Raw genomic sequence first — 27,454 nt, forward strand, 5'->3', positions numbered from 1 at the left:
ATTTCATTTTTTTCCCAGATGTTATATCAACATGCTCCGACGACTGGCGAGGGAGACAAGTGTAATGTTCTGTCTGTTATTTGTGTTCGTTTAAGCTAGAAACAAGGAAATCTTAGACCAGAGTAAACATATTTTTGTGACCATCAACATGACAACAAAAGTAGCAAATTTGACAAAGTTCGAGGGCAGGAAATAGTTGTCGAAATATTTAATCACTAATCACTTATCACTAATCAGCACAAACATTAAGTTCATCTTATACTTGTCATGAAGCACGGATTTCTACTTTGACAGATTCTATATTGTTTCCTGAAAAGTTCTCGGTGTTCTGTATGTCTGTGTATGATATGATTCCCGATAGAACTCACTGGCCATGAACCGGTCTCTACATAACACCAGCAATGACTTCTACGCAATCAAAGAATTTTTGCCGTGGAACAACCCTTCCAATATAATATCCTACGATGCCTATTATAAAATGGCATATTATTTTAACAATATTTTGAAACCATTGGTTCTTGTCATTGCCATACCAACCAGCATCATCAGTGGTCTGGTGTTCAAAAGTCAAGGACTGAAAGAGCGCATGAACCTCTGTCTCCTGGTTCTGACCCTTGTGGACATGACCTTTGTCTGCTACTCCATGGTATTCACGATGACATTTTGGATTAGAATACTGATGCCGGTGTTGGGAGAAGAGGTTTACACCAAAGCTCAGTATTATGCCATGAATGTCAACTATGGGTTGAGAGAGACTTCAGCCTGTATCAGTGGACTGATTGCTGTGGAGCGGTGTGTCTGTGTGGTCCTTCCATTCCACGCACACTTCCTCATGAGCACCAGAACCATGGGAATTTTACTGGTTGCCATGGTTATCACGATGCAGTTGGCTTTTATTACAACACCTTTGAAGAGGTATGTATTTGCTGTGTATGATAACACCACGGACACCCTCAGGTGGACGGTTGCTGTGTCCGATGCCTGGCACAGAAGTGAAGGACTGATGCTCTACGACAAAGCGGAAGACACCTTCATGCTGATTCTTCTACCTCTCGTCATCTTTTTCGTCGTGTCTGGGTCAACAGTTATCACAGTAGTCAAGCTGAGGTCTGCGTTATCATGGAGGGATGTAGTAAGCTCCAGTAAAGACAGTGTCAGTCAACAGGTGGCGCTGACTCGCATTCTTGTGCTTGTCTCCGGCGTCTTCATCGCCAGCAAGGCGCCGTGGGTTGTCATAACATTGGTTCGATTCTTCTACCCCGACTTCTCGCCCACCGGGACCCAGTCCAACATTTATCGCGCCTCGGATCTCATAGCTCATTACTGCCTCTACTTTCACAGTTCCATCAATTTCTTCATTTACTACTCGAGATCTTCAAAGTTCCGGCTTCATCTCTCCAGACTGTGCCAGTGCTCACACAGTCCTCCTGTCCTACCTGACAACGTAGTAGAAGACTGTACAAAAACGAAACTGAAGATGAAACCCTGGGTAGGAGGACTCAATCCCAGCCTAAACCCTCCTTACTCAGAATGAAATTCACCGTTGTCACTAAGAGATGGTAAAGCGATCACAATATTACCGGAACCTTAGTATAAATAATTGTATTTTTCAAGCTCAGTTCCACATGTGGAAGCGAGCTTAATGCGCTGTACATGAAAGTCTGCCAATAGTCCTTCCCATATACAATAAAAACAAACATCAGATAGCGGACGGCGTGTTTATATTTGTTATATTATACTCATCATTTTTCTTTGAAGAAGATATGTGTCAAAATATTTACTATTCAGCTACTGCTTCTCTTTGTGCCACTATGTTTGTTAAAATAGTGGATCTGTGCATGACATTATTTATATAATTTATATAAGAAGGTGAAAGAGAGGGGGTTGCTGTTCGGTCCCGTAAAGAAGATACCTGCGAAGACCCTGCGACCCTGGGGTCTTGGGCTCACGGGCAGGGTCACACAAGGACGAGGTGAAAGGTCACTTAATTCCCTCCATCCGCGCGCGCACACCCGACAGGCCGGCCAGGTGCGAGGAGGACAACACGAAGACAGAGAAACAATCGGCGACACGCGACACTCGCACTCAGGTGCTAAATATTAATGCTGACATATATTTTTGTAGAGAAAAATGACTGGTTAGAATCTGATCAAAAATTAAAAGTTTATTTAAGTATTTTGACCTTCCTTGGCAGCAAGATAGTTTGGTATTTTCTACTTGTCGTGGAATATTATTTAATACATACAGAGAAATATTTAGTTCTGTGATAACTGCTCCGAAGACGTGTGTCCTGTGTTACTAGTGGTGTATGAAGCAAAACGATGATGAAGAATTTGTCCTCGTGATAACAATAAATAAAGAAGCTGTTGTCACAACACAGTTGTTTGCAAAGTTAATCACCTAAACACAGTATAATGAAATCGAAAATATAATCATCAACAGAACTCAGGCTGTAATCGGACCTTAAGAAGACATTATCATTGTTTCTAATAATGTACATTCTCATATATAAATTTCATTCAAAAAACTGCCGAAGGATAATGAACACTTCACTTTTCACTGTCACTCGGCTATGAGGTGTATTACAATATTGAATGAAAGGTTTGAATCATTCAATGTCTTTCTTATTCTTTTTAGGTGACTTTGTTTTTTCCAAGATAAAACAATTAAAAAAAACAACCCCTGAAACTCAAATTGGAGTTTGAGGACGTGCGGTGAAAACTACTTTGATGTGTAGTACACAAGAGCATATATCTCGCAATATGTCCGATATCAACAAAAAAAGACATTATTATTGTTGTTATCATAAAAAGTATTAATACTGTTGCTAGTTTAACCGCTTGAAAATAGCTATTGCGCTTTGACAAGGTAATGTTTTCAATATGTTTTAAATATATATCATGTTTTGATATATATATATAGAGAGAGAAAGAGAGCAGAGGTTGGTGATATTTGTGTTGGAGGAGAAGGTTGGTTGAGAATAATAGGAAAGTCTCATTTTTTTCAAGACTTGCACAATTTTTTTTTCATTTTGAGGATTACTATAGACATGTTGGGCTTGCGTATCTTGATGTGGAGCATGTTTATATTGTATGTTTATTTTACTCGTTTTAATATGTTAAAGTGACTCCAAATGTCAAGAGACTTACAGCTTACCTCTACTACGCAGAGCAAATGCGGACAACCGTGTAATTTTAAGGAGCGAGAGAGAGGAAGGGAGGAAGCAAACGATCGAAGGTTGCTGCTGGCTCAAGATTTATCTCCCCCTTCACCGCAGGGCGTCGCCTTCTTTATTCCTCCCCCACTCCTTACTCTCCCCCCTCTTATTGCTCTTTAATCTTCTCCTCACTGTCAGGAAACCCACCCAAGCATCTCACTGCATTACCTCCCTCCCTTGTCCTAATGAACCTCTGACATGTTAATTACTCAATAGACTGAGCGGTAAATAAATAATTCAATATTGAAATCATGTTGGGAAGAGTTTGCTGAAGAAAGCAGCTCGGGTGAACCCACGTACATCGACAATAATAAATAAATAAGTAAATAAAATGCCAACTTTAAGCAAGAGTAGGAAGAATGAAGAAATGGCTTAGACCCTGCTCTCATTCGGGTGGTAGCAGGTACCATGCTAGTGCAGTTTATTTATTTTCTAATTTTTTACTCATTTATCACTTTAACTCCGGACACTGTCTTTTCGAAGGTGAGCTGTAAAGCAGTAATCATCGGAGTTGATGAGTTCTTTGTGTGTGAGAGAGAGACAGAGAGACAGAGAGACAGAGGGATGAAGACATGAGTCCTGGTACCAACAGATACCGTGGTTATGATATTACCTTGTAGAACGATGGAGTCCCTCCAAAAAGCTTTAAAGTATTAAATTATTCGAAGTAAATGACTTTGTGGGTCAAAGGTTTTCTTCCTATTGACGAACTGTCGTCTGTTTGATGCAATCCACTAGTAATCGGTTGTCAAGGGAAGAGGAACGGACTCAAGTCCACAGATGTGTTACATTAAAATGTACTTTTTACTAAAAACAGTGTGACCAGAGTTCTTGATTACACAATTTATAAAAAAAGTATTACTATGTTTTTAATATTGCACAATTTACAGTCGTGTTTTTTAAAGCAAATTTGAGTATTCATGTAACATGAGAAGTGCATGTATTTTCAAGCAGAGCGCATGCGCTATTAAAAAACAATGTTTCTTAAACTTTGGTATGAATTTGAGAGATTTAAATAGTTTAAATTTTATGTGTGCGTACAAACATACATAACTTTAAACATTCTTATCCTGTCAACACTGACCACTCAGAGAGAAAAAAAAAAAGACATTTCTTGATCAGTACCACCGATCCAACATTGCCATGACAACTAAGACTTATGTCAAGCAAGTCTTGTCTGAAGCTTTGTCAATATGGACAACAGGTAAACCTCCATCACCTGACAGAGGCATTTAACACACACCTTGACGACAGGTAAGCTTGTCTCTGGCAAAACACACACATGCACGTGTTCTTAACTGAAGAGCTTTACATCGAACTTAATGACATTGTCAAATTGTAAGAAAAAAACGAACGACTCATATGATGGGCAAATGATAACTGTTGACAGAAGTCTTTCCGTTCTGAGAGGATCTGTGTATCGCGGTGGTAGCCTGGTGTTGACTTTATTTAGCTGACACTAACGACTAATTAAGGTGACCAGACGTTTCGAGAGAGAAAGCGGGACACGTGCCGAAGATGGTGTCGTCACCGTCAAAAAACGCCGAAAAAAGTAGGGGTGGGGGTGCGTATCAGTGTACGGTATTCAGATTTTTAAAGACAACCGGGACATTTGATGGACTTCCAGAAAGCCAGAAAGCGGGACATTGGGCGTCCCACCCGATATTCAGGCGGGACACGAGGTCAAAAGCGGGACATCTGGTCACCTTAGACTAATCGTTAAAGATTATGAAAGGATTATGTCGATAACTTAATCATCCTGAACATCGACAATCGTGAAAATAAACATCAGCTTTGCATCGAGACACCACTCACGGGATCCACCTCCAGCACCCAGGACATCGGTAGTCAAGAACACAACGTGGCACACATGTAAACAACGTCGCACACAGGTAAACAACGTGGCACACAGGTAAACAATGTCACACACACATGTAAACAACATCACACATGTAAACAACGTCGCACACAGGTAAACAACGTCACAAATGTGAAGACTCATCCCGACGATGCTTACTTTCAGAACTAGGTCTTAATACTGTCAAAAGAATAAAATTAATCGAGACTTACGTGTGGAGGTTGCCCTAACAGATTTGTGTGGTCATCAAATACATCCACACGCCACACAACCACACACATTGCTCCTGGAATTATCTCCCCTGATGACACTGATGACACTGCTATCGTCTTGCACTGGATGACCCTTCTGGGGTCAGCGCTGTTGGGACAGGTGCTCCACCGCCACTACTGCGAGCTGACAGACAAACGTTTCTACTTCTAGTCATCCACAGCAGCTGATACTGGTTAGACATGCTCCTCCGGGTGATGGGACAATAACTTCCTGTGCTAATTCTCAGTAAAAAGCCAAAAGGTGTGCCGGGTGGGGGGAGGGTGGTCTGGTCTCGTCTGCTGTCCGTGTCCACTGACAGGATGAAGATGCTCTCGACTATCGCCCTTACTTTCCTGTAGTTAATTTCTGAAAACTCTTACTCCTTAATGAATATCCAACTTGCCCACTCTATAAAATGTAACTTTCTAATTTGCTGATAACTTTAAAAACTAATTTTAAAATACCAAATCCCCACAAAATATTCTTAATTGTTCCTTCTCAAAAATTTTAACAACCAATGTGTTGCCTATACAAGGAATTAGTCTCAATCCCGATATCTTACCCTCTAAATACTGACATGAGGACGTGGGTAGCCTAAGCTCCCAAACCTAAGTAAGAGAATATTAACACACGATACCCGTCTAACAGTCTACTTTCCTCTCCCACCCAAGACGTAGAACACGTGCCTGACACTTTAGTGGGTTGGGTAACGAGTGGCTCGTACCCTCCTCACAACAAGGGTGGATCTGAGGCTACAGGGGACTCTTATACCCTACTTCCCATCGACTGTACCGTCACAAGACTATATTTACAGTCACCAGGAGATGTAGATATGAAACGGTGGCAAGACCACACCCGAGACAAAACCTAGAAGTAAACTGTTCCTAGAAAACAGCAGAAACATTTTCCCTTCTCATAAAAGCAGAGAAAAGGACAGTTTACATAACTGACTGAAAGGCAGATAAAACAGAACAGCTAAGGATAAGACACAAACTTTCTGTCATTCTGAGGAACTTAAATTTCGATAAAGAGACTTGAAGACTAGGAGCTGGAAGTAATTATCGCTCTAAGATTCAACACTCACAAGCACACTAAGTACCTCTGCTCACAACACAAAGCAGACGACATTCATTACAAGTTTCTCGTTGATGTCGGCTTTTCAAATGTAATGAGCTGCACTAATTGCACTCAAGTAAACATTTAAGCTTGTAGCAAGTGAAACAATCGAAAAAAATACAAGTAGCTCTTTGCATGTGTGTGTGTGTGCGCGCGCGCATTTATATGCCTTCACAACTGACTGCAAGTATTTAAAAAATCAAGACCTTATCCTGATTCAACTGAAAAAGAATTTCTTAAATATTTTAAAACAAAGAAGCAAAAGAAAATTCTAGTTGAATAGAAGCAAGACCTTTGCCAATATATTCATTTTCTAACTCTATTTCTGAAAGAGATTATTTGCCAGTAATTATCTTGAGACGATGAAGTGAATGGTAAATATACTAACAGTGTTTGTGAAGCTGCCTGACCTTTTCATTCCATCCTTGGTGTCTCAAAGTGTCAGAACTGAGTGAAGGAGAGACGATTAAACTTTTGACAGTATTGGAGTTTAATTCAAAGATGAGAACAACGCCCATCAATATACTTTTATTTTTGATACCTATAATCCTGTCTACAATCCACATTTACACTCAGAAAAAGAAGATATGAATATATCGAGAGTTTTTAGAAATATTTTTCAATAACGCAATAAAAATTTTAATGGCAATTAATCCTCAGTGATTTAATTTTTCCCACATCATTCTTAAATCATATGAAGTTATTTTTAGTTTTATCATTAATCAAAAACTTTAGTATAAAAGCTCAAGAAATCCATCTTATTGCCCCCAATACAACACTAAAGACATCACAACAATGTTTCTCTTGAGGTCAGTGCCATCTAGCGCCCTCCATCAGTGCAAAGAACAGCAATGCTACATCATCTCTTCTATTCTCTGATGTTCCAAGTTCCATTTTCTCACTGATGAGACAAAATCTGAAGATAAATTAGCTGTAGACACTGCATTCAATCTGACTGAGGTTTGGACATGATCGAGAACCCAGAACAGCAGATGTGGCAGTAGAAAACACCAGAGAACAAAATTCATCAAAGGTCAAGTGTTAAGAAGGAAGCTCTCATTATTAAGGAACACAATGCATCTTAAAGTTATGATAACCGATGACCTGGTATTCAGAAATAACAATTTCGACTTCTGCTAACAGTCAACGGTTTGTCAGTGATAGACTAAACCAATCTTAGTGGACATGAATCTCTCTCTCAATACCAGCAAGGATCATTTGAATAGTAAAACTGATGTTTTGCCTTGGAACAACCCCGACAACATCATTTCTTATGATGCATATGTACAAATGGCATTTTATTATAATGTTGTGATGAAACCTGTAGTAGTTGCTCTGGGAGTGTCAACAAACATGGTCAGCTGTCTGGTCTTCAGACGCCAGGGAGTGAGAGACCGCATGAACCTCTGTCTCTTTACCCTGGCTCTAGTGGACATGACTTACATCGCCTACTCTATGGCATTCACTTTGACCTTTTGGATAAGAATACTGGAGCCAATGGCAGGGGAAGAGCTATATGTAAAGACTCTTAATTATGCCATGGGGGTTAATTACGGCTTGCGAGAGGCCTCCACCTGTATCAGTGTCCTGATTGCTGTAGACCGCTGTCTGTGTGTTGTGTTTCCACTGCGGGCTAACACCCTCATGAGCACTAGAACCATGGGCATCCTCTTGGCTACCATTGTCATCGGCATGCAGCTGGCCTTCGTCACTACACCTGTTAAGAGGTACGTGTTTGCTGTTTACGACAACACCACAGGTGGGACAAGGTGGGCAGTGGCCCCGTCAGCTGCCTGGCAGAAGAGCGAAGTTCTCCTTGTGTACGACAAGGGAGAGGACACCCTCATGCTGATTGTCTTTCCCCTTGTCATCTTTGTCCTTGTGTCGGGATCAACGGCTACCACGGTGGTGACGCTGAGAGCCGCCATGTCGTGGCGAGAGAAGACCAGCTCCACCAGTAGTGACGCACAAGGCCAGCAGGTGGCGCTGACCAAGATGCTTGTCCTCGTCTCGTGCGTCTTCATCGTCAGCAAAGTGCCGTGGGTCGTCATCACCTTAGTTAGAATTTTTTATCCTGACTTTTCGCCTTACGGCAGTCAGTCCAACATTTATCGTGTGCTGGAGTTAGTTGCTCATTATTTTGTTTACTTTCACAGCTCTATTAATTTCTTTATTTATTACTCGCGGTCCTCTCGTTTTAAGTCTCATTTGTGGTCTAGTTGCGGCCTTTTTCACAAGGTTAGACGCTACCCCCATGAAACTTCTGGCGTTTCTACGGTAAAGATTTCAGAAACATCATCAGAAACTTTGTGAATGTACTTCGCTTACATGTAAACTCTTGCCTTGGACCGCTCAAACATTTGTATTTCGTCAATTTAAAGAAAACAGTTGTAAGCAGCTGTTCTACCTCTTTGTTTGTGTATATTAATAAAAGCAATTGTCCATAATTATATTTGCAAAAACGATGCTAATTCGTGTCTTGAAATGTATCATAAGCATCTGACTACTAGTTTACTTATTAAGAAAGCGGAGTGTAGGAAGGATAACATCTTCAGCATGCAGACAAGGAAGAAATGACTGAGCTAGGTGTGTAATATGTTTATGAACTAGTAGATCAATCAAACAATCAATCGATTAATCAATCAATCTTTATTGTATGTGCCAGGCATAAACAAATATAACTTTTCGCACAAATATTAGGAACGGGGGTTGTCCCCCTTGTATGTTGGGAGGCAGGGGTTGTCGCCCTTAACTGTGAGCTAGTTGGAACGCAAGCAAGTTCTAAGAAAGCGGGTATGAGTGAGCCAAAGGTTCTCTGAACCCCTGTAGTTGGGCGAAACTGAGTTTGATTATTCCTAAGCCAGTCTTCGAGTAAGAGAGACACTGTAGCGAATGTCTGGGGACTGGAATAGTTCCTTGACTAGTCAAGGTGTGGGACGAGTTGTCTTTATTGCTTTGGTTATCTTTATGACAGTGAGAGAATGGTGTAAAAATTTAATACTTGTTTGGAAATCATGATAATGAAAGGGGTAGTATTGTTTCCTTATTGTAACAGGGGTAGTTAAAATTCAACATGAATGTTCATAGTCAAGTAAGGATTTCAGTAATTACCTAGAGGAATGAAAGACAAATAGAAGTGTATCGTCGCCAGCCAGGTAGTCAGCAACTGCAGTTCTGGTAGACTGGAGTGTATCGTCGTCAGCCAGGTGTGTCCGCCCAGTCAGCAATGCTGTTCTGAAGTCTGCAAGTGCAGGCCTGACGAGAGGGGGGGACAGGGGGTCTGGTGTACCCGGGCCCGCGGCTGTCAAGGGGGCCCGGCCTTGGTCAGTGGATTTTTTCTTCTTCTTCTCCTTTTCTTTTTCTTTTAAAGAAAGGTCTAAGGACAGAACACCCAAGCATTACACATGCAGAAGTTGAGTTTGAGTGTAGATATTGAGATTCGAATTGTAAACATACATTATATACTGGGAAAATAATTTACGATTACAAGTACAAGGGGCCCGGATAGGTCGTCTGTCCCGGGGCCCGGGCTGGCTCTCGGCGGCCCTGTGCAAGTGTATCATCGTCAGCCAGGTGTGTCCGCCCAGTCGACACTCACTCTTGGGTACAGGCACGGTATCGTCGTCAGCCTGACATGTTGACCCCGTCAACCCCCAGCGGCGCCAGATTATTTTATTAAAGGGAGATTATTCAGAGACATGTATGTGTGTGTAAGTGTGCTCGTTCCTGGACTTCACCGAAAGTAAGTGAAAATGTTGGACATAAGAACTCTGTATGCATTCGGATCCCGATCTCCAGTCACGGTTTCCATTTGAGGTCAATCTTTATTGTATGGTTAACAAAACGGAAAACATTTGAAACTACTGAAGCAACTTTTATTTACAGATATTGGACGACTGGAATGTTGAGAGTCGTGTATGACAATGATGTGATATTTATGGTTTGTAGTCATGTCCATGTATTGATTTCAGTTATGTGAAATTTACTGCCCTCCCCTAAAATCAACACAAGCTGCAGAATAATATAGAACTGTCATCACACAGACAAATATTGCTTCGTCCTTTGCCCTCACGAGTAAGAACCAGAAACTATACAAACAAAGCGAAATTCGTTTGTATTTCATCCTCTCAGACTCCGTACCAAGTGAGATGTGCTGTGGGATGTATGACAGCTCCTCGGTGACAAAATAACTTCACGATAACAGAAACTTATGGCCAGTAAGAAATATATTGTAGCAACTTTATGTTTGCTCTGTTTACTGTCAGTGAATTTCAGTCTCTGGAGCGAGATAATTTTTCAGCTGCTGGAGTAAACAATGGTTTACCTATGCAAGGGTTAATAATAAAAGATTCCCCCACTGGCCATGTAAAAGTATGATACTGTTCTTGGATAATGGTCTCATCAAGGATGTTAAGTTGAATCTGTTTGGTCTTATTATGTACAAGCGATGAGCTATAAAAGTATAAATGTATCTTAATGCAGTGTAATTCTACTCACGTGACTGTATATGAATATAGACCAATGCGTTGTTCCTTTTAAGTTACATTTATGTGTTTTAAATATTTCACATATGCATAAAACCTATGTATGTACTAATATTATGTATGTATACAAGTCAATATATTCTGTCTACATTGCTAAAACAAAAAGCTCTTGAGCATGTTAGTTGCACTGATATAATATATAATGATCATCACATTGTGCACATGTATCAAGTACATAAATAGGTATCACTATGTTTATTTTAACATGTCTAAATGTTTTAATAACATTTTTAACTCAAAGTCTATCCTGTATTCGATTTGAAATTAAGCCCAAACTTACTGGTGAGTTTATAGAACACACAGCTGCTACTGGTTATGACCTCGTGACCTTTGTGTGGGAAAGTACACTTGACCTAAACTCTTTATTCTTACATCTTCATCTTTTTTTCAAGACTGAAAACAGAAATAATAATTTATACTTTCTCACGAGCGAAGCAATTTTGAGGTTCAAACTTTGAGAATTAGTATATTTGACTTCCCAAAATTCACTTACTTGACAACACTTGTTCAACATTTCATTATCAGACATTATGTCTCTACCTGTAAGTTCTCCTTTTCTTTCAAAGTTGTTGCAAGCTGGTTTGTGTATGAAGAATGTAACGGTTATGTCGTTTCTAATGTAAACGGGTCGTCACTAGAAGATAAACTTTAAAACTTATCTGTAAACATTAGGAGCCACATCAACATTGACACCCGGAGTAGTTCCGTCGTCACGTGCCTTGTGTGAGATGAGCAATAATCTATGGCAGCTCCGAACATCGCCACGAAGCAGATTTCACAAACATGTTTCGGTCTGTAGAAAACCCTCGTTTGGCTTCACACACACGCGCATGCTTGACTAACCCTTCAATGTGGTTGATTTTAATGTTATATCCTTTGCTAAACACATTAGCACAGTGTATATATGATGTAATGTTTTCCGATTTTTACTAAATATGTCGATTATGACATTATTTCCCTGTTTTGAATTTATCTCTTTCTTAAGTGGTTTTTTTTCTGAGCTGGGAAAAAACGAAGAAATAAATTGCGAGTAAAACCTGCTTTGTTTTTAGTAAACTTGATGGCCTGTTTCTGCGTCTTCGTCTTTTTCTACATATCCTACATATCTGTTCACTGTGGGTTTTTTCTGTCCTTTTGTCATCCTTGCCAAGACAAATTTTCAAATGCATGACACAGCGGTTGACCCCTCACCTGAAGAGGTCACGTGGTCAGATGTGGGCACCATGAAGCCACTCACACATCGCACCGCAGCGGTTGACCCCTCACCTGAAGTTTGCAGGTCACGTGGTCAGGTCTGGACACCATGAAGCCACTCAAACATCGCACCATGAATACACTAACATCGATGCAGCCTCCCCGGGATGCGAGTGGAGGTCTGCGGGATGTGCAGCTGCTTCCTGCCTTCTGAGCTGCAGCGCCACCTGATGGACGTGTAGACATCTGTCAACAAAATCAATGTGTTTCGTTTTATTCTTTTGTTCTGCTACTTTTTATCTTTGCTTTCATTTGACACAAAGTGTTACGTTTTCTGAGGAAATAAAAAATATAAATACTTGATCTGTCACTGTTTGCCGTGCGCTTTACTCGTGTTTATGAGTTTCCTCCCAGCCATTATTTCCAGTTGATCTATCTAGAGCCCTCCCTACAAGTGCAATGTAAATATTTTCTATATTTATATCTCATATGCAACCTTTAAAATATTGTTTTTTTATGCTTGGCCTCTTAACATGAATTTCAACATAAAAAAATAGAACTATGAGTGGGAAAATTTCAGAATATTCTCGAAGAGCTTTATCTAACCATATTTGTAAAACTATTTATTTCTGGATGTAAATTGTGCGCAGTGCAACAGTGCTTAAGTAATTATCAACACACAAAAATTACTTTCTTTCTTAGAAGGTGAGAAATAAGGGCGTTAAAAAGAAAAAAACAGATATAAGACTTAAAAGGATAAGTAAGCGGATGCTGAAATGAAATTTTCTGTCAATAGAATCCATTGCTTCTATCAACAATTCTTTGTGATTCCAGGATTACAGTTGCTCGCAAATAATTAAAAGATATTTTTCATCTTTTGTATGTTTCTGGCTTTGTAGTTGTTTGTTTAAAAGTGATTATTGAAGATAAAATATGCTTTATTTACTTGGCGCTGAGGCTCCTTTCAGTTTTGTCGAAGAATCCAGTATTTGTTTTACACGAGACCATCTTTAGTATAAAAGTAGCCAGACTTCAACAAGAAACGATCCTGCACCATTAAGAATGTTTGGAGGTGGCAACTCACAGAGACCAAAGACTGTTACCAAGGTGAGAGAATGTTACCGAAATAGCAAAGTTCTCTGAATGTTTATGAATTGTTTTCCGTCTTTCAAAGGGTTTTGTTGCCTTGACAAGGTCTTTGAGAAAGTATTTGACCATTACTAATTGCTTATCTAATCAACCGTAGCATACCTGGATGTTTTTTCCTTTTTTCATCTTTATTTTGGTCTGATATAAAACTTTTCTTTTCTCGACTTGCCTTCATTTTATTCTTCTTCTCGAAGGTGGTAGGACTGGAATTCTGCTGGCGCCATGATGAAAGCGATCCCGCAGTGAATGGTAACAAAGACACAGTCCAGAATGAGACAAAATGAGATAAAATATTCTAGATTCTGCATGCCTTTACTAGGTCGTGTGTCATTATTTCAAGAATAACTTTACAAAATGTTATCTTTCTTGTGTTTCAGGAATTAAGTGACGGCCATGATGAGACTGGCAAAGCAAAAACTTCGTTTCTCTCTCTGATCCTCTGTATTTTTATATGGTAGCAGAAGGGTAAAAAATGCTTAGAATAATCGAGTTCTCTGAATAACCTGGATAACCAGGTTTAACCAGATTTTTGAGGTCCCTTAACTCTGGACCTTGACTGTGTCTTCTTCCACGGGCTTCTATTACAATTAACAAAAAAGACTCGACTAATTTAAATCATCAACTCTTCCTTAATCATGAATAACTCGCTGAATAACACCAAAGACCATCTCCCAAGCAATGTCGTTTTTCTTCCATGGAACCACCCAGCTAATGTCCTCAGTTACGAAGCATATTTAACAGCAGTGTACTACTACACCACCGTTGTCAAGCCCGTTATAGTCGGTGTTGGTGTGCCCGCCAACATTGTCAATTGTATTGTCTTCAAGCACCAAGGACTCAAGGACCGCATGAACCTCTGCCTCTTTGTCCTGGCACTTGTAGACATGATTTACCTGGCTTACTCCATCACAATCTCATTGGCCTTTTGGATTCAAATAGTGGAGCCTGTTCTTGGAGAGGAAATCTATGTTAAAACACTGTATTATGCTCATGGGGTTAACTATGGGTTTCGAGATGCTTCTGCCTGGGTGAGTGTGGTCATAGCAGTGGAGCGATGTGTCTGTGTAGTGCTTCCACTCCAAGCTAACACACTCATGAGCACCCGAACCATGGGTATCCTGTTGGCTACCATAGTGATTGGCATGCAGCTGGCCTTCGTCACCACACCACTTAAGAAGTACGTGTACCCTGTGTACGATGCCACCACCGGAGGGACAAGATGGAAGGTGACTACATCAGCAGCCTGGCAGAACAGCGAGGCTTTGCTCCTCTACGAAAAGGTGGAGGACACTTTTATACTCATTGCCTTTCCTCTGTTCATTTTTATTTTCGTATCAGGGGCAACAACCATCACCGTTGTGAAGCTGAGAGCCGCGATATCATGGAGAGAGAAATCGAGTGCCGTCAGTAGTGACAGCCAAGTCCAGCAGGTGGCGCTGACCAAGATGCTTGTACTCCTTTCTTGTGTCTTCATCGCCTGCAAAGTGCCGTGGGTGATCCTCACCGTGGCTCGGTTCATCTACCCCGAGTTCTCGCCATCGGGTAGTCAGTACAACTTATTCCGGGTGTCGGAGCTGGCGGCTCAGTTCTTCGTCTACTCGCACAGCGCCGTTAACTTCTTTATCTACTACTCGCGGTCTTCACGGTTCAAATCTCACCTCGGTCTTCTTTGTGGCTGTTCGCGTAAACAAACAGACGACCTGCACAAGACGACTGTGGTTTCCGAAGTGAACAAAGCTAAGTAAACAAGCGGGTTCTTTGAACCGATTTGCGGTAAGTGTTTACTGAGACAAACTATCATTTTGGCATCATAGAATAAAAGGGGTTAGGCGAGTCGTTGTCAACGAAGTAGATGGAAGTACTGTAATGTTTTCATGCTTTGTAGCCACTGTTATCTCCATGAAGTGCTGCGAGAAAATATTTCTCATTTATAAATGGCATGATCGTATGGAGTCAGAAACTTTGCTTATTAGCGTTGATATGAGTCGCATTTAGCTACTGGAATCGTTTGCACTTGGATTTTGGACTCAAACAAAATATCAGGCACGGGAATGAGTGCATCAGATGAAACAACAGATTTACATGAAACCTCTTGTCATGTAATGTAAAATACAAAAATGCGATATCTCACAAAAACTTCAAATTTCTGAACCTTTCTGCCAATGTTACTGTGTCAAAAGTGAAAACTGTTGACAAGCCTTTACATGATACAACCGATAATCAACCTCAACAGTTTTGTTAGCAGCTAAATACAATAATTTTGAGTGTACTAAAATATATCTACCTTAGAAAATAGCTTAATAGAAGAAAGACATTTAAAATAATCAAAAGGATTTATTTTACTATATGATTTATTGTAAAACTGGAAATGGATATTGGTAACTTTATTTAGCAAGCGCTTGACTTAGTTCATGACCTTAAGACAGAATCAGAGGCAGTCACCTGCATTAACCTGCATTAACTCCTGCTCGAAGTTGGCGGAAATACTTCTCGTCGCCATCAAAGTTTCCATTTTCTCACAGGCAGACAACTGTGAAGTCCTTGCCACAACTTAGTTATGCTTAAGTTCCTTGAGAGTGCTGGCCAGTACTTGTAACTGAAGTCTTCTCAGAAACATAGTCATTGACCCCGGATTGACCCCACGTTAACAGCCCCCAGCAGGCAAAATTTCGCGAGCGGCTACTGGAAGTGACCAGGACCATGTTCTTGATATCAAGCGGGTAAACCTGTGTTGATAGAGTTAATGTATGCAAAAAGATCAAAATCCAGAAATTTAGTTATGCCTTTTAAGTTTGATAGCTACAGAGAGAACTTTTTCTAGTCTTTTGTGATTATTAGTTGTTGATTACAGACTTGCATATCGCTGTTTCTTAAAGGGGAACTGTTATCATTTTTTTCCTTGTAGAAAATAAAAAGAGAGAGCAAACGCAAGGGAAATAGTTTGGAATCTCGCATTGCCTACCACAACACACCACGAATATACAGTCCATGTTGACCGCTTCAAATTAATAATCTCCAATGAAGAAATCCTAAGAAAATACAACTAAGAAAACAGACGTTGAACTAACTTTAATGTTTCATGGCAACATAACTTGAGGCAACATTGCACATTAAAAGCAGTGTATGTATAAATCTACTTATATATTTATTGATATAAATTATATATATAGAGAGAGAGAGCGTTTGTTTAGGACAGCGTGTACCGCTCGCAGTCTCTTGCTTTCCACCCGTACCCAACTTCTGCACCCTGGGATGAGCGACGATGACGATAAGGTGTGATGCGACCTCAAGTCGGGGCGCCTGAACTAGTATAAACAAACTGGATGCCTGTACTTTGCTTTCATTATGTCGAGTGCCAAACCCTCAAAGACCGTGTAGGAACAAGAGAGAAATAAATGATTCAGTTCTGCTGGATGGTAGCACATTAGTACACATAACTACCTATGTGCGTGAACATATAAACCCTACACTCACCCCACCACCCACACACACTCACTCTGTTTATGAGGCTAACTGTTGAACGACTTCTAGTTCTTGTAGAGAGCAGCTTCCGCAAAGTGACAGGCAAAATATTAGTTTTAACCCCAGGTTTAAATTTGATTTATTTTTGTTATTTTACCTAAAGGGTCACCAATTTTCTGAAAAGCTTACTGGTACTTAAATTTAAGTGTATCCTCTTTCGAATGAATGCAAATAATATTAGTTTTGGGGTGAAGTAATTTTCGACTGCAATAAAGACAGTAGTAAAGACAGAGAAACCCTCTGAACAGGGCTCCCAAGAGGACATACGTTTCAACAAACTGAAATCACACTGACAGGTAGATGAACTACCAAGCCGGGCTAATATAATCGGTATGTTTTCAGGATAGATACTACAGTTGCTCAATTAAAAAAAGGTCAGGCTGCAAAGGCGTCCTTTACATTCGAACAAGTCGAAAACACAACCTCGAGTTGGCTCAAGAAGGCAGCCATGATTGCACTCTTTCACAAACAAAATCCGATGTTAGTGTGTGATAAGGTGCCCCATCACGTGACCACTGAGGTGCTGTTGGCAGTTTTGTTGACAAGACAACGCGAGTTTTGGTGACACTATGTCAGGTAAAGATTTTCTGTGAAGGAAGTGAAGTTTCAAAGATGTTGAAAAGCAAGACATACAGAGAAGATGTAACCAGAATTCATCTGGTCGAGTCCTGCCTCACAGAAACTAAGGTACCTGAGGTGGACTGTCGTTATTTGTGTTATAAAGACAATTCATGGTTGGTCAGATATCACTACTGGCTCCACTGTCTTTCCTTACCTTGTTTTTTGTAGCCATCTAATTAGAGCATTTATCTCAGAACTCATGTTTAGCTCAGGAATAAAGCTAAACTACGTTCTGAGTTTATCTGAGCTTACGAGTCTGGAATTGTAGTCTTGAGACAAACTGTCTAGGAATCGAAGGATGTTTACAAGACAACATGTTATTATGTTTTAATGTGAACACTGATACATTCTTTTCTGGAGATGTCTGCTCTAAACGGGAGTCTCAACAACAACAACAACAACAACAACAACAACAACAACAACAAAATACTGATTGCCATCACTCGTCTTGCCTACCTAAAGCGAATAAGCTCCTTACATCCTCATCCAAACTCCCGACTACGACCACACACACACATATCTCTCCTATCATCACGATATTCCGCGTTGTTTCGTGAGACTCGAGACACTGATACGCAAGTGATAGTTATTGCAAGTTTCTATTCTCTATATACTCTACCGGTCTTTAGATATATATATACCACCTACACACCTGCAGGGCAATATTAAGTAAAATGTTTACAGGTTAGTAACTTGTAATAGCGGGTACAGCACGATATTCCCCATCCTCACTCTAATATTCCCCATCTTTGCTCTTCCACGAACAAAAGACTTGATGCCATGCGCATCCAAGCACAACAAGCACAGGTTTATTAAAAATACAAATATGCAAAATGCATTTAAAGTTTGGCTCGTCTAAAAGGGGTGCTTAAATATCGGTACTATTCGTACCTCCACATGCTATAATTACGTATTGCACATTATTGCTACTACTATTATTACATTAGTTCCTATTATCACACCATCCACAGAGACGGCGCTAGGGGGATGCGGGGCCTCAATCTCGACATTAAACGAGCGCAGTTTGCTAAACATCTACACCATGCTTTGGCCTTTCTTTTATAAAATGTCTTCGTGGTATGAGAAAGGCAGTCTCGAGTTTATGTAAATGCCAAGGCACTTGATTACCTCAACCTGACCATCGAGAATTAGAAAAGCTAACTTTCGGTGAGCATCTGGAATCTGATTTCCTGATGATGTTATCATACTTCGTGTCCCGCCTCACCCCACCTTTGTCCCTAACCTCTGTACAGAATGATGGCTGTGGAATCAAATACAGACACGTGACTGGATATCGTAATGAAAAGAGGAAAAGAGACTGACCTGGACAATGTTGCGGGATGGTGTGCTGGTTACTATGACGACATCCTATTTCCGGCACCCAAGAATGAAGAGTAGAGTTCTTTGTTGTCATTGGAACAAGACCTGGTAGAAATGCGTTCTAAATAAATATTCTTTGAAATTTTCTAGGGTTTGTAGTTTTTCTAAGGAAAGTGGCCAGCTGACGATAATTGTTTGCCGAAAGACTCCTTCCAAGGAAATATAAAACTTCCCGTTCGCCAAACGACTTACTCCACCACGCCCACACGCCATACCTATCCCACTTTCGCTTCTGTGACATTTGACCTTTACCACTCATCAGTAAATGTCGATTGTTAATTGCCTTCAATCCTTTTAAAGGGAAAGATGTTTTTCCCAGCACACACCACAACAATGCGATTTTCACTGTTGCTTTCTGGTGGGTGTCTCTTGTCGGTATTTCTAATAGAAAACGTGAAAGTAATACAAATAACACGTGGCACAGTGAATTACTCAATTTGTGATATATTTTCGGACTTTTTAAAAATTCAATGACTGTCGTAATTCCGAAGTATTTCTGACCCATTCTTATTCCTAATATGAATAAATCAGAAAACAAAAGAACAATGTTTCGTCAATTAAGAAAACCCGTTGTCTGAAGGTGTGACTCAGATGTGAAAGAAGTCGACATTAGGTTTAGAAAAATACTCCCGTCGATGGAATGAGAACACTAACAATTCCTTCTGCATTTAGTAATTATTGTTGGCAGTAAATAGAACAAAATAACACTATTGTGCTAATAGTCATCAGTATTTTTCAATAGTTTACACTTTTCTTTATTTTTCATCTTTTCTTGGACTAACGATGCTCTGTCGTGTCAATACTCGCACCTACGTAATTATTTCAATTCAAATTTCTACTGACAAAATTGAAACACATACATTACAAAAATATTTTTAATGCAAAAATCTAGAACAATACACTACCGTATTTTAATTGAGAGAAATGTAAATATAAAAGCACTCACAACTCAAAATACTAATTGTGGTATTTCAAATGTTGCTGTAACGGTCTAATGCAGAGGTAAAACAGGTAAGGACAGGTAAGTCTTCAACAAGATGAGCTTACTCACTCTGTTTTCACTATTTTTAAATTTAGTTTTCTTTTCCTGGTCATAAAAGTCTAGCTAAATATTTTGTGGAGTTTTAGTTTCTTCCTTGACCATTGTTTTTATTTTGTAAGCACATGGACTGACCTACACATGTGTCATCCACCTTCATTTCTCACAGACACCATAAACATGTTAACAGAAAGTAAATAACGAGCTCCATGTAAATTTGTAGTCATTGAGGGAAAAACAGTAAAGGCCGAGAACCCAGGGTTTGATAGTGACAATGACCAGAACATGTTGATGCACTGATGATCAACGATACGACTACTGGGAATAGGATTGAGTGAATGACACACCGAGTAAGAGGAAAAGCAATGAAACATCTACGGAATATACGGTAATTTGTGCCGATTAAATCGTCCACATAATCTTTCATTCGAGAAATATTACTGCCAGCCTCTCCTTCAAAGTAAACATGGCTAATTAGCATCGCAAGAGGAACATTTCAGATATTTAAGTGAAGGGCCTGCAGCCTGTGCCTGGCAACAATGATTGCCCCAGTGAATGCAGCCACACCTGAAGTATCAATTAGACAATTCTTCCACAAACACTTAAATGTTCCACTCCACAAAGAGAAAAAAGAAGTGTTTAGAAAGCAACAGGGGGATGGCTTACATGGGAAATAAAGTTTGGGTCTCTGCAAGTTTGCTTTACCTAGTCTCTCTTTCACCATCTAATATTGTTTACAAGTTATGGTGTGTTGTAGACATGCAATATGTCAGACAATACACAAAGAAAAATATTGTTCTTTCGTACAATCAATAAATAAATATCCTTCCTTATATTTTACATTCAAAACACGGTTTAAAGAAAAAAATAAAACAAAACAATGGAGACATTAAGCTGAAGACACAAATTCGTTTCGATAGCTTGTAAGACATCAGAGCCTAGTGGAGAGCAACTGCTTTTTTATGATTAGGTAAAGCTGACTGCAAAATTTTTACCTACATCTGGGTCATCAAGTTTGTTCCTTATCCAAAGTACACGCCAACAAACATCATGATGCACAAAAAAGGAACAGCTCGTGATTGGAAGTTTGTCGAGATAAGCCTCGTTGCCATTGGCTGTAGCCTTGAGAATGTAAAATTTATCCATGTAAATCCTTATGTCTGTATTTTTTATCTCTTTCTTAAAGATAACTTTCAAAATCTTTAACAATAAATTCGTTATTCAACTTCAACGACAGTTAATATAATCTGTTGTCAAATTGCATAGCACGACTTTCCAGGAGCTAGCTGATGCGCATGCCCAGCATCTACTACGTCCTTCTTCCACTCATTTTCACTTTTATTTTTACTCCAGAAGCTATAACCACTTTGATGGTTTATGTGTACAAGCTGGATAGCTAGCTTGCCTGAGACTGAAGTTGTTTACTTGAGAACGAACAAAAACAATTGTGTCAACGGATGAAAATGGCGCCACACAGACTTTGTCACAGTGTGAGTAATGTCAGAGCTTCTTCTTTAACCAATTTTTGTTGTATTGGGGACAACATTTTCCCTTGACCACCCACACCCACGCCCGCTTTGTGACCTCAACAATTTCATGATATTTAAATTCGCCATAGTTACAAGCATGTTTGTCAACAACACCAAGAGTAATCTTGGAGCCGATGCTGAATTTCTTCCCTGGGACAATCCTGATAGTCTCGTTACTTACGATTCGTATCTAAAATGGTTGTCTTATTTCAATACTGTCATAAAGCCGACAGTGTACGTGCTATGCATGACCACCAACATCATCAACTGTTTGGTGTTCAGAAGCCAAGGACTGAGAGACCGCATGAATCTCTGTCTCTTTGTTCTGGCGATCATCGACATGACTTGTCTGTCGTACTCCATGATATACACGGTGACCATGTGCATTAGAATAGCCAAGCCTGAACTGGGAGAGGAACTTTATGTCAAAGAACTTTTTTATGCGATGGGTGTTAATTACGGGTGGAGGGAAGCGTCGGCGTGTATTAATGTAGTGATTGCAGTGGAGCGGTGTGTGTGTGTCTTGTTCCCGCTGCAGGCCAACACTATTATGAGCACCAGAACCATGGGCATCCTGCTGGTTTCCATAGTGATCGGAATGCAGCTAGCGTTCGTCACTGCACCTGCCAAGAGATATGTATTTCCTGTGTACGACAACACAACTGGCAAGACTCGGTGGACAGTGACTTCGTCAGAACCCTGGAAGAATAACCAAGATCTGATGCTCTACGACAAAGTGGAAGACACCTTAATGATGATTGTCTTCCCTTTCTTCACATTCGCCGTCGTGTCGAGTGCGACGATCATCACGGTGGTGAAGGTGCGAGGCGCCATGTTGTGGAGGGAGAACGCCAGCTCCGTCACCAGTGACGCGCAAGGCCAGCATCTCGCCCTCACCAAGATGCTCGTCGTCGTCTCGTGCCTCTTCGTCATCTGCAGAATTCCGTGGGTCGCCATCACCTTGGCTAGAATCTTCTATCCCAGCTTCTCGTCATCTGGTCGTCAAGCTAACTTGTACCTAGTGCTGGAGCTGGTGGCGCACTACTTTCCCTACACCCACAGTTCCGTCACCTTCTTCATTTATTTCTCCCAGTCTTCACGGTATCGGTCTCATCTCCGGCGTCTGTACTCTTCTTCCAAAACTTTTAAAGGTTAATCACCCTAGCGAGTGTAGTTTATACAGTTATAGTACTGGATTGTGCTCAGAGATTCTATGAACGGACAGTATTTTTATTTCCCTTTAAAAAAAATCCTAAAAATAACGCAGTCCCCCATTTCTATAATAAGTGCACAGTTGTTAATACCACGATTTTAAATAATTCAAAATAATAGTTCAGGTAGTATTTTCCTGCATTGTGTGGGATTTCAGACACTATGATGTGTTTGTCGGGGTCAGTGCCCTGTGTACACTATGTAGTAGAGACCCGCACATCTAAGTAGTCACGTGTCAAGGGAGGAGGATGCGAGTGACGTGTCCATGGGCGACACGTTCTTGGAGATAAAAATGTTTGATGTAACCATGTCTGTCCGCGCACAAGAAGTTGGAAGATACCGGCAGACCATAATATTCTGTGAATAATGTGGATTATGGACCCAGCAAATACGCTCGTGGTCAGAGTTTAAAGTAGACATTTAAAGTATGAAAAGACAGTCACACACACCAGCACCACCCTCACACACACATACACGACGACCACCACAACCCCCAGTTTGCAATGTAAGTCCCCTCTTTTCAATACGAACCTACATTGTATAAATTATAACACCTCAATGGCACTAATCCTTGTCTTGTCACAATTTTACAGACATTTTTTTTGTTATAAATCAAGAGTAAGGTAAACTCAGGAAGCCTAACCTGCACCCCGGCCTGAGGTATTCATACCATGGCTTCATAGCCAGGAGCCTGGACAGGCAAGCAAGTGTCGAGGAACACAGAATGACAAAGACAAACAGAGACAAAATGTGTTTCTTAGTGTGAGACAATCATCGTTACTTGTTCTGAGAGCACATTACTCAGAAATATTTGCTACTTTCACCAGAAACCTTCACAAAACATTGCAAATGTATTTTTTTATTTTATAAACACGAGATAAAATACAGAAAATATTTCTAACACGAAGAGATAAGCTAACGAAATTCAACAGGTTCACTGTATGGAAAGGAAATCAGCAATAAGTTATTCTGTTAAACGCGTTAGAAGCTGGACCGTCAGGTCTTCCTTACCTGAGAATTTTATATTTCCATTGTTAATTTGGCACTGATTTTTTAATCTCAAATAAAACACACCAGACGATATGTCATCCAATTGTCAGGTCACAAAGTCACCAGAAACTTTCAATGTAAATACTATTATAGATACAGTGTAGATACTAGTGGTCTACCCATCTAAGCATCATTCCGGCGAGGTTCTAGCAAAGAACTAACGATTAATACATTGTCCTCCGGAATCTGCCTGTGAAGGAAGTGTTTAGTTCAACTGATGATGTGATAATGGGAGTTAATGAGTTTAAAAACTAGCTACGCGCATCGACACAGTTTGTAAAACTAAAAATGTATTCAACCTTTTCACAACTTCATTTGTTCGATAAAGCTCTTCTCCATGTTTTATCTCTCTTTTATATTAACTGCATTTCATTTCTCCCACAAAGTATGAAAAGTTATGTATTCATTTAACACAAACAAAGAAGAAACTGCATTTAATCAACACGAAATTTTCAAGTTATTTCTGGGATTTATGACTTTTATTCCTGTGGTAAGTCAGGACGAGTGCCGTACACACTGAAATTAGAGTAAGAAAAATTGTCTGTTGTATACTCACTTACCAGTGTGTCTGCGTGTTTGTGCATGTATGTTTGTGTGCATACATGTGTGCTTTATATTATGTATTAGTTTAAATGTATTATTACCATGACATAAAAGTTCTCTTTTCCTGAGAGTCCAGACATGGGAAAGACCGGATGTTAGAAAAGATTTCCATTGTAGTCTCACTAAAGAGCTTCCATTTCTAAATTGTTACGACTTCCACACTCTTGCTTTGCTCCAGAAAACCAAAGCTTGGTGCTATGTTAACAATGACAATTTGACAGCAATCAGTTTTAAGTAATTAAAATAGATAGTCAAGGTTTTCATTTAGTCATATCTGTCTTGATTCGCGACATGAGAGATACCGTTTCTGTAATTGTATTCAATGCTTAATTTTTCCAAAGAAACTAGACCTAAGCAAGCCTGGAACTAACAGAAGGAAACAGTACTAGAAGTATTATTTGGAGGCTAGAGACAGACATTTAAAAAGTGGGTAAAGCTCATTCCTGATGGCAGCAATATCAAGTGAAAATAGCACCAGTCCCCAAACATGAGTGATAACGAGGCTCAGGCCAATGAGTTCAGTTTATTACAAAAATCCCGATAATCTCAAACATCAGGAAAATATCGATGTAATTATTGCTGCCACCGTTACACAGCAAGGAAATGCTGTAATAATCGCTTTGTGCCAAAGGAAAATAGAATTTCATTTGCTTATATATTGTCTCTTAACAAAAGTAAACATAGTGTAACATAATGAACAAGATAAGAATATAGAAAATACAAAATAAATGCGCTCGACAAAATCGATAGTGTTAATAAAATACATTTTTTGTTAGATATGTAAATAGAAATCAACCTGTCATAAAGGTTATCACATTTTAAAAAGTAACAAGAGTAAAATATGAATTAAATCTCAAAGTTGCTAGCAATGTAATTGGGTGGTCTTCAACTTTTCGGATAAATCGTTGTGATTTTCTTTGGAATATTTTTGGAGACAAGTACCCGGATTTACTCGCGCGCGCATATTGAGCTTCAGAGAGACTTGGCGAGATGTTAACGAGACACTGCCTTCGTGTGTTACGTCCCTTCCAATGAGGTCATGACCTCTTACCCAATGCTACACACAACCGCGGTTTGAGAGCTTCGATCTTGTGAACTGAGCAGTATTATTTGCTGATATTTGGCCAGTGATCATATTATGATAAACTCAGTCATATAAAAATAATTCATGTTAAGTTTTTTTTTTTTTTTGTTTTTTTTTAAATAACGAGCATTTTCTCACTCGCGCTATTCTCCCACGAGCCAGTCTGACTACAATCTACAAAATAATGCTCGATACAGATAGGTTCTTTGTGTGATTATGTGATACATACATATAAATATCTTTAAATGTTCATAATGTCAAACAGTTTCAATGTCAGGCGCCCAAGGAACGTAAATATTAGAAAACTCTTCACCTCCTGGAAAGAGGAATAAAAGGAAAAGTTTTTTTGAATGACGGAAAGAAAAAAATCCTAGTATGCACTTGGATCAGCACACAGTTATTAGCAGTCTTAAACGACAATTAGGAGAGCTACAAAGGAAAAATACAAGATTACACAGCTGTGTGTTTGTCATGTGACGGAAAGATCAAAAGAAAAAAAGATGAACGCTAACAACCAACATAAATTCTTCACTAAACAGCGTTAAAAGTTTACTTTAATCTGGAAATACATTAAATGTATTTAATCACATTGATCTGCTCTTATACAGAAAAATCTAGGAATTAGTAGAGAAAAATACCAGCAAAAATTGAGCATTTGAAGTGTCTTGCGACTTGCAAACTGTTTGCGATAGAGCTGTGTGTTTGTGTTTGTGCTTGTGTTTGTGTTTGTGTTTGTGTGTGTTTGTATTTGTGTTTGTGTTTGTGTGTGTTTGTATTTGTGTTTGTGTGTGTTTGTATTTGTGTTTGTGTTTGTGTGTGTGTTTGTGTAAAAAGAAAGTGAGTGTGCATGCGTCCATTCTAGACCAGTGTGACAAAGATTGTATATACGTACTACTTGTTTATGAACACTTTTCTTGATGTATTTAATGTTATATATATATATGCGCGTGAGTGTGTGAGCATGTGCACTTGCATTACAGAGCCTTGAGAGTTGGGTATCTAAGTGTCCAGTATGTCAAAGAATGGTAGAACTACAACCAGCTCATGGGCAAACATCTATAAGAAAAACATCGAATAATTATTTCTCTGATTTAGGATGAAAATGACCACAGACCTGTGATTATGCTCGAGCTAACGAACTTTGGAAACTTCTGCCTGATTACTTAGCGACATCCAGACCTTCGTTACAGCTAATCAAGCTATCATTAAATGATTTATGTTTGATCAATTCAAATATATTACAAGAAATACTTCTGAGGACAGAACTGTGTGATTCACTAGGTCTCACACAAATGTCTTATCGGTAATAATGAAGAAATGGTGAAGTGAAGGTGAATTGAAACAAGAGAGGTGTGTCAAGATATTGTTTTAATATGTTCTTTAATGAATCGATATTGTGCAATTACGTGGGGCTTATAGTTAATATGTATTTTATGTCATTTATTAGTAATTACCGCGATGGACAAACAATCCTGAAAAAAAAACGGAAAAGACCGTTGATATCGTGTCATTACATATTGCTATGTATCTCCCTGTGGATCAGAGTTTAGTCTTTTGACCAATAAGCTCTTCCTTGTATTTTTGTTAAGAAAAAATGAAAAATGCACAGATTTGTCAATCACACTTGCGACATAATAAAAAACATTTCTGCGGCCAAAATGTATTATCATAATGTGTAAGTGTGTTTACAATGGCATGATGCGTAGCAAACACTTTGTATAAATTTCCCAGCTTCATATTTGCTTACCTTATCTGCATATCAATTAGCTAAGTATAAAACACGCTGATGTTTAGATAATCAAAGACGACTGATTTCCAGACCTGCAAGTCACCTGAACCCTCAATATCCAGCGACTGAGATTCAAGAAGAAATAAATAAATAAATAACACTGTTCAGCCATATTTATGCATCCAGTAAGTTTTTAAAGTACAATGGGCGGATATATTAATAACGGTCCATAAATTTAATTTTGCAAACTTTATTATTGTTCTTCACAAAACTCTTTTTTTTTTGTCTAAAAGATGTCCTTAACTGGACAGAAGGGTAAACATGACTGACCAAGTTTTGTAGCTTTTACATTGCC

At 39.5% G+C, this 27,454-nt stretch overlaps 4 protein-coding genes across 4 annotated transcripts; all 4 read left to right on the forward strand.

Annotated features, from left to right (window-relative positions):
• The first annotated feature begins 373 nt into the window (after window positions 1-373).
• Window positions 374-1,534, forward strand: LOC112565958 (thyrotropin-releasing hormone receptor-like). Its single transcript, XM_025241859.1, has one exon. The coding sequence runs from the start codon at window positions 374-376 to the stop codon at window positions 1,532-1,534; it is 1,161 nt and encodes a 386-aa protein (XP_025097644.1).
• Window positions 1,535-7,796: 6,262 nt separating this feature from the next.
• On the forward strand, window positions 7,797-13,714 carry LOC112565959. The gene is made up of 2 exons (XM_025241860.1): window positions 7,797-8,566; window positions 13,708-13,714. The coding sequence occupies exons 1-2, from the start codon at window positions 7,797-7,799 to the stop codon at window positions 13,712-13,714; spliced, it is 777 nt and encodes a 258-aa protein (XP_025097645.1).
• Window positions 13,715-13,965: 251 nt separating this feature from the next.
• LOC112565960 (neuropeptide CCHamide-2 receptor-like) lies at window positions 13,966-15,075 on the forward strand. The gene has a single exon (XM_025241861.1). It carries the CDS (start codon window positions 13,966-13,968, stop codon window positions 15,073-15,075), a length of 1,110 nt encoding a protein of 369 aa, XP_025097646.1.
• Window positions 15,076-21,518: 6,443 nt separating this feature from the next.
• LOC112565961 (substance-P receptor-like) lies at window positions 21,519-22,577 on the forward strand. The gene has a single exon (XM_025241862.1). It carries the CDS (start codon window positions 21,519-21,521, stop codon window positions 22,575-22,577), a length of 1,059 nt encoding a protein of 352 aa, XP_025097647.1.
• The last annotated feature ends 4,877 nt before the right edge of the window (window positions 22,578-27,454 follow it).

Source organism: Pomacea canaliculata, linkage group LG6, assembly GCF_003073045.1.
Source record: "Pomacea canaliculata isolate SZHN2017 linkage group LG6, ASM307304v1, whole genome shotgun sequence".
Taxonomy (NCBI): domain Eukaryota; kingdom Metazoa; phylum Mollusca; class Gastropoda; order Architaenioglossa; family Ampullariidae; genus Pomacea; species Pomacea canaliculata.